The 7,632-nt window shown below is 33.6% G+C and overlaps 1 protein-coding gene and 1 pseudogene across 1 annotated transcript; both read left to right on the forward strand.

Moving 5' to 3' along the window:
• Window positions 1-224: 224 nt before the first annotated feature.
• LOC146953692 (uncharacterized) lies at window positions 225-2,718 on the forward strand. Its single transcript, XM_085711490.1, has 2 exons — window positions 225-374; window positions 1,516-2,718. The coding sequence occupies exon 2, from the start codon at window positions 1,524-1,526 to the stop codon at window positions 2,610-2,612; it is 1,089 nt and encodes a 362-aa protein (XP_085567616.1). The 5' UTR covers window positions 225-374; window positions 1,516-1,523; the 3' UTR covers window positions 2,613-2,718.
• A 3,347-nt stretch (window positions 2,719-6,065) lies between these two features.
• Window positions 6,066-7,632, forward strand: LOC146953693 (cytochrome P450 76C4 pseudogene; annotated as a pseudogene).

Genomic DNA, 7,632 nt, shown 5'->3' on the forward strand with positions numbered 1-7,632 from the left:
GTTTAGTTTGGCTACCACAATCCATAGTTTGAATGTGACTGCGGAGAGTTCAAATATTTTATGGCAAATGCAATTTAAAATAAACCATAATAGCAAAAAAATAAAAAAATAATTATCATGTTTGTTATGAATTATTGTGTATGTCCCACCACAGTTACTATGCACTACTACTGTGCACTACTTTTTCTCCCTATAAATAGGGAACGATGTATTACAGAAAACGCACGCAAACATAAACAAAGCAAAGCAAGCTTCTCTCAATTATTTCTCTTTTCTTTCTTCTCTCAGTTTTCTGTTTTTCTCTTCATCAATCAGTATTTTTATAACACGTTATTAGCACGATTGTTTCTACAGGAAGTTTACACTACTGCTAGGTAGGTCACCTAATACTCATCACTTTAATATCATTTATCTTTATAATTTTAATATTATTATTATTTGCCCCGGTTATAAAAAACTGGCAACCTGTCAAGTGATTTATAACTAAGAGTGGCTATTATTGTTATTATTATTATGGAGGTTTAAAATCCCCATCTAATCTAATTTTAATTTTATGTTTTATGGAGGTTTAAGAACCCCATATAATCTAATTTTACTTTTATGCTTTATGGAGGTTTAAGAACCCCATATAATCTAATTTTACTTTTATGCTTTATGGAGGTTTAAGAACCCCATATAATCTAATTTTACTTTTATGCTTTATGGAGGTTTAAGAACCCCATATAATCTAATTTTACTTTTATGCTTTATGGAGGTCTAAAAGAACCCCATCTAATATAATTTTACTTTCATGTTTAATGGAGGTCTAAAACCCCATCTAACTTTTATATTTAATGGAGGTCTAAAACCCCATTTATAATATTGATTCATGAGGTAGATAAATAATATTTAATGTGATTATCATATATATTTATTTATCATATATGTTGTCTTGTGTTTTTCTATACTACTCATGTGTCATAATTTAGATGATATTTAATTCTTAAAATATTTTTCTCATTTTCCAACGTTAATGAACAGTGTTTTTAACGGTCATGAACAGTAAAATCAACGGTCCTGAACAGTGTTTTCAACGGTCATAAACAGTATTTTAAACGGCTATGAACAGTGTTTTTAACGGTAACAATAACGGTCATTTTTACAAAATTCACCTTATAAATACCTCACCTTCATTCATAATTTTTCACATCTCAAAATTTTACACATACTTACAAAATGGCTAAAAACCTTTTCATATGCATCTCTCTATTTGTGGTTATTGTGTTCCTCTTCTTTTTCGCTCTTATTGAAGAAATAGGAGAAGATTTTGTACTATTAGCTATAATTTGCGTTTTACCATTTTTAATCTTAGCTTGTGTAATTACTTTTTGTTTTCGTGGAGGATTAGATTAAAATATTATATTATCATGTTTTGTAATCATTGCTATTAAATAAAATGGTATTTTTATTTTCGTCATAATATATATATATATATGTGTGTGTATTTAATGATGATTATGCTCTTTTGTATTATAGATTGAATCATGTCGAACCTTGCAAAACTTGATTTTGAGGCTCTTAATATTTCTGGAAATAATTATCTGGCTTGGGCCCTTGATGCCAAAATTCATTTAAATGCCGAAGGGCATGGAGATACCATTAAAGAAGGAAACAAAACAACTGAACAACAAAAGGCTAAGGCCATGATATTCCTTCGTCACCACCTTCATAAGGATCAAAAAAATGAATACCTTACCATAGAAGATCCAAAAGATCTTTGGGAAAATTTAAAAGAAAGGTTTGACCATCAGAAAACTGTCATCCTTCCTAATGCTCGTAACGAATGGTTGTATTTGCGTTTACAGGACTTTAAGTCTGTAATCGAATATAACTCAGCTGTATTTAAGATTACTTCTCTATTGACACTGTGTGGAGAAAAGGTGTCTGATGCACAAATGTTAGAAAAAACATTCTCCACTTTTCATGCATCTAATGTAATCTTGCAGCAACAATACCGCGAAAAGGGTTTTAAAAGGTATTGTGACTTAATATCATGTCTGCTTGTAGCAGAACAAAATAACGAGCTTTTGATGAAAAACCACACGACTCGTCCCACTGGCAGTGCTCCATTCCCAGAAGTGAATGTAGCAACGCATGATCACTATGGACAAACTCGTGGTCGTGGTCGTGGCCATGGTTATGGTCGTGGACGTGGACGTGGACGTGGTCGTGGTTATGGAAGGGGACGTGGTTTTGGTTTTAATCGTAATCACAATGGAGATTACAAGAATACATACTCTCACCAAAACAAAAACACATTTTCTCACCAGAAGATGAAAAATGTTGTAAAGAATGATATTGGTCAAAGCAGCAAAAGTAATGAGAGTATTTGCTATCGTTGTGGAGGAAAAGGTCATTGGAGTCGTACCTGTCGTACGCCAAAACATCTTGTTGATCTTTACCAACAATCACTTCAAAATAAGGATAAAAGGCCTGAAACGCATTTTGCATGTGAAAATGATGAAGATGATTATGGTAATATGGAAAGTACCCACTTAGATGCTGCTGATTTCTTTGTTGATCCTGATGAAAAGATTGATCGTCTCATTAGAGATGAAAATATCCAGGAATAGAACCCCACCTATAAAATGTTTAAGAGTACCTTTTATTTTCTTATAATAAAAGTGTTGTATGATATGTTTTTATCTAATGATAATAAAAGTTTTACAGTTTTATGTTGTATCTATTTGTTTTATGTTATGTTTTATCTGATAATTATAAATGTTTTATAGTAATTCTTATATTCATACTTATCTCTTATTTGTTCATTTTTTTTAGATAGAATGAATATTAACATTAACCCCAATAATGGAGATATGTGTCTCGCTGATAGTGGAACAACTCATACAATTTTCAAGGATAAAAAATATTTCTCTTCTTTTCTAAAGCAACAATCTGGTGTTAGTACTATATCTGGGAGTTCAAAAATAATTGAAGGCTCCGGAAGAGCTAATGTAATATTGTGTGGAGGAACAAATTTAAACATTGAGAATGCATTATATTCTCCCAAGTCTCATAGGAATTTATTAAGTTTCAAGGATATTCGTCTAAATGGATATCATATTGAAACAAGAAATGAAGGAAATATTGAATATCTTTATATAACGAGACATAATTTGGATAAAATAAGTGTAGTGGAAAAGTTATCTTCCTTTTCCTCTGGTTTGTACTACACTTATATAAGTGCAATTGAAGCACATGTGATTGTAAACCAGAAGTTTACAAATCATAATAAATTTGTTGTTTGGCATGACCGGTTGGGCCATCCTGGGTCTATAATGATGCGAAAAATAATTAATAATTCTTGTGGTCATCAGTTGAAGAGCCAGGAGAATCTTCAATTTGATAAGTTCTCATGTACCTCTTGTTCACAAGGGAAATTGATAATCAGGCCATCACCAACGAAAATTAGAAGTGAATCTCTAAATTTTTTAGAGCGAATACATGGTGATATTTGTGGGCCAATACACCCACCATGTGGACCATTTAGATATTTTATGGTTTTAATTGATGCATCAACTAAATGGTCACATGTTTGTTTATTATCAACTCGCAACCAGGCGTTTGCGAGATTGCTAGCTCAACTAATTCGAATAAGAGCTCATTTCCCTGATTATCCTGTCAAGAAAATACGACTTGATAATGCCGCTGAGTTCTCATCTCAATCATTTAATGAATATTGTATGTCCATTGGGATTGACATTGAACATCCTGTAGCACATGTTCATACACAAAATGGACTTGCGGAATCATTTATTAAGCGTATACAGTTAATTGCAAGACCACTTCTCATGAGATGCAAATTACCCATTTGCACTTGGGGACATGCAATTTTGCATGCTGCATCATTGATTCGCATCAGGCCAACAAGTTATCATAACTCCTCCCCTTTAGAAATGGTTCTTGGTCGAGAACCTAATATTTCCCATCTAAGAATTTTTGGATGTGCGGTGTATGTTCCAATTCCTTCACCACAACGCACTAAGATGGGTCCTCAACGAAGGTTGGGAATATATGTTGGATATGAATCTTCATCCATTATAAAGTATCTCGAACCAACAACAGGAGATTTATTTACAGCTCGATTTGCTGATTGTCATTTTGATGAATCAAATTTCCCAATATTAGGGGGAGAGAAAATGCAACTGAAGAAGGAGATCAGTTGGAATGAACTTTCATTGTCTCATCTTGATTCTCGAACTAAACAATGTGAACTCGAAGTTCAAAAGATAATTCATTTGCAAAGTTTAGCAAATCAATTACCAAATGCATTCACTGATCCAAAAAGTGTGACTAAATCACATGTACCAGCTGCTAATGCTCCTATAAAAATGGATGTCCCTGTTGGACAATCTAAAATTGCAAATGAGTCTGAACCACGCTTGAAGCGTGGTAGACCAATAGGTTCCAAAGATAAAAATCCTCGAGCAAGCAAAGGAGCTAAAAGGAAAGATGACCCAAAAGAGGATATAGAAACTCTAAAAGAGTCTTATGACATAATCAATATTTCAGTTCCAGAAGAACCTAATCAGATATCTGAAATACCTGAAAATCAAGAGATCTCAATAAATTATGTCACCAATGGAATACAATGGAACCGAGATGAAGTCAACCTTGATGATGCTTTTGCATATCATATAGCGTTAAATGTGATAAATGATAATGATGATCAAGAACCAAGGTCTATTAAGGAATGTAGACAAGGCAAAAATTGGCCAAAATGGAAAGATGCAATTGAAGCAGAATTAAATTCTCTTAATAAGAGAAAAGTATTTGGACCTGTTGTCCGAACACCTAAAGATGTGAAGCCAGTTGGATATAAATGGGTGTTTGTCCGAAAACGCAATGAGAATGGTGAAATTGCAAGATACAAAGCAAGACTTGTTGCTCAAGGGTTTTCCCAAAGACCCGGAATTGATTTTGATGAGACATACTCACCTGTAGTTGATGCAACTACTTTTAGATACTTAATGAGCCTTATAGCTCATGAAGGGCTCAATTTGCACATGTTGGATGTTGTTACAGCCTACTTGTATGGCTCACTTGACAGTGACATTTACATGAAACTCCCTGAAGGATTTAATTTGCCTGAAGCAAATAATTCAGGATCTAGAGAAGACTACTCCATAAAATTATATAAGTCTCTCTATGGGCTAAAACAATCAGGACGCATGTGGTACAATCGCCTCAGTGAATATTTGCTGAAGGAAGGATATAAAAATGACTCCATTTGTCCATGTATTTTTATGAAAAGATCTGGAAAAGAATTTGCTATAATTGCTGTCTATGTTGATGACATAAACATTATCGGAACTCTTGAAGAGCTTCCAAAAGCCATAGATTGCTTAAAGAAAGAGTTCGAGATGAAAGACTTAGGAAAGACTAAGTTTTGTCTTGGATTACAAATTGAGTACCTAAATGGCGGGATTCTTGTGCATCAAGAAGCTTACACAACAAGAGTGTTAAAGCGGTTTTACATGGAAAAATCTCATCCATTATCTACTCCAATGGTTGTTAGATCACTGGATGTAAAGAAAGATCCTTTCAGACCTAAAGAAGAAGATGAAGAAATACTTGGTCCTGAAGTACCATATCTCAGTGCAATAGGTGCATTGATGTATCTTGCAAATAATACACGTCCCGATATATCATTTTCTGTCAATCTATTAGCAAGATATAGTTCTACACCTACACAAAGACATTGGAATGGGATTAAGCATATACTTCGTTACCTTCGAGGTACAATGGATATGGGATTGTTTTATCCCAAAGTACCCAAGCTAGAATTAATTGGTTATGCAGATGCAGGTTATTTGTCAGATCCTCATCATGGTAGATCACAAACAGGTTACTTGTTTACAAGTGGAGAAACAGCCATTTCATGGAGATCTGTAAAGTAAACCATAACAGCAACATCATCAAATAATGCAGAACTTTTAGCACTTCACGAGGCAAGTAGAGAATGTGTTTGGTTAAGGTCATTGGTTCAACATATACAAAAGAATTGTGGTTTATCCTCTGGAAAAATGGATGCAACAATAATTTACGAAGATAATACAGCATGCATCGCTCAGTTGAAAGAAGGATACATTAAAGGAGACAGAACAAAACACATTTCTCCAAAATTCTTTTTCACTCATGATCTTCAGAAGAATGGTGATGTCAACATTCAACAAATTCGATCGTGTGATAATCTTGCAGATGTTTTTACAAAGTCACTCCCAAGTAAAGTATTTGAGAAACTTGTGTCAAGAATTGGTCTTCGCCGTCTAAAAGATATTTGTCTTCATGAGGGGGAGAAATAAATGTATACTGCACTCTTTTTCCCTTCACCTAGGTTTTATCCCATTGGGTTTTCCTGGTAAGGTTTTTAACGAGGCAGTTCACACTCAAAAGGATATTGTACTCTTTTTCCTTCACTAGAATTTTTTTTCCATTAGGTTTTTATTTTAGTAAGGTTTTAATGAGGCATATTTTCGGTGGACATCCAAGGGGGAGTGTTATGAATTATTGTGTATGTCCCACCACAGTTACTATGCACTACTACTGTGCACTACTTTTTCTCCCTATAAATAGGGAACGATGTATTACAGAAAACGCACGCAAACATAAACAAAGCAAAGCAAGCTTCTCTCAATTATTTCTCTTTTCTTTCTTCTCTCAGTTTTCTGTTTTTCTCTTCATCAATCAGTATTTTTATAACAATGTTGCTTTTGTTGTCTTAATTTTTTCTTTTATTGTTGTTGTTACTGCTGCTAGGACTTGTTCGTGGCAGGAACTGACACAGTTACTTCAACAATAGAATGGGCAATGATTGAATTACTTCACAATCCAAATATTATGTCAAAAGCAAAATCAGAGTTAAACCAAATTATTGGCAAAGGAAACTTAGTTGAAGAATCAGACATAGGAAAACTCCCTTATTTACAAGCAATAATAAAAGAAACTTTCAGATTACACCCAGCAGTTCCACTATTACTTCCAAGAAAAGCTGAAACTGATTTAGAAATAAATGGTTATAAAGTAGCAAAAGATTCACAAGTTTTGATTAATGTTTGGGCTATTGGAAGAGATTCAAATCTATGGGAAAATCCAAATGAATTTTCACCAGAGAGATTTTTAGGGTCAGATATTGATTTTAAAGGTAGAAATTTTGAGTTGACACTTTTGGTGGTGGGAGAAGAATTTGTCCTGGTTTACCATTGGCTTTTAGGGTTTTGTTTTTGATGTTGGGTTTGTTTATTAATTGTTTTGATTGGGAACTTGATGGTGGAATCAAACCTGAGGATATGAATATGGATGATAAATTTGGACTTACTTTGGAGAAGGCTCAACCTTTGCTAGCTGTTCCAATTAAAGTAAGCAATAATTGAATTTTTCATATGTGACAAATTAAATTGTGTACGTATTGTTTTTTTGTTTGTTTTATCATCTAATGCAGCATGACGTTGTTTCCTTTTGTTAATTTGTTTGTAATGTAGTGACTAGTGAGAATGTTAGTGGAATCATAAGAAAGCAATGTAAAAATGAATTGGAATCATTCACGTGAAGTTTGCATCCACTTTATTCATTTATTCAATAATATCCTTCTGA

The sequence above is a fragment of the Medicago sativa genome, chromosome 1, assembly GCF_051527215.1.
Source record: "Medicago sativa cultivar Bolivia chromosome 1, Bolivia_mono, whole genome shotgun sequence".
NCBI classification, from domain to species: Eukaryota; Viridiplantae; Streptophyta; class Magnoliopsida; order Fabales; family Fabaceae; genus Medicago; species Medicago sativa.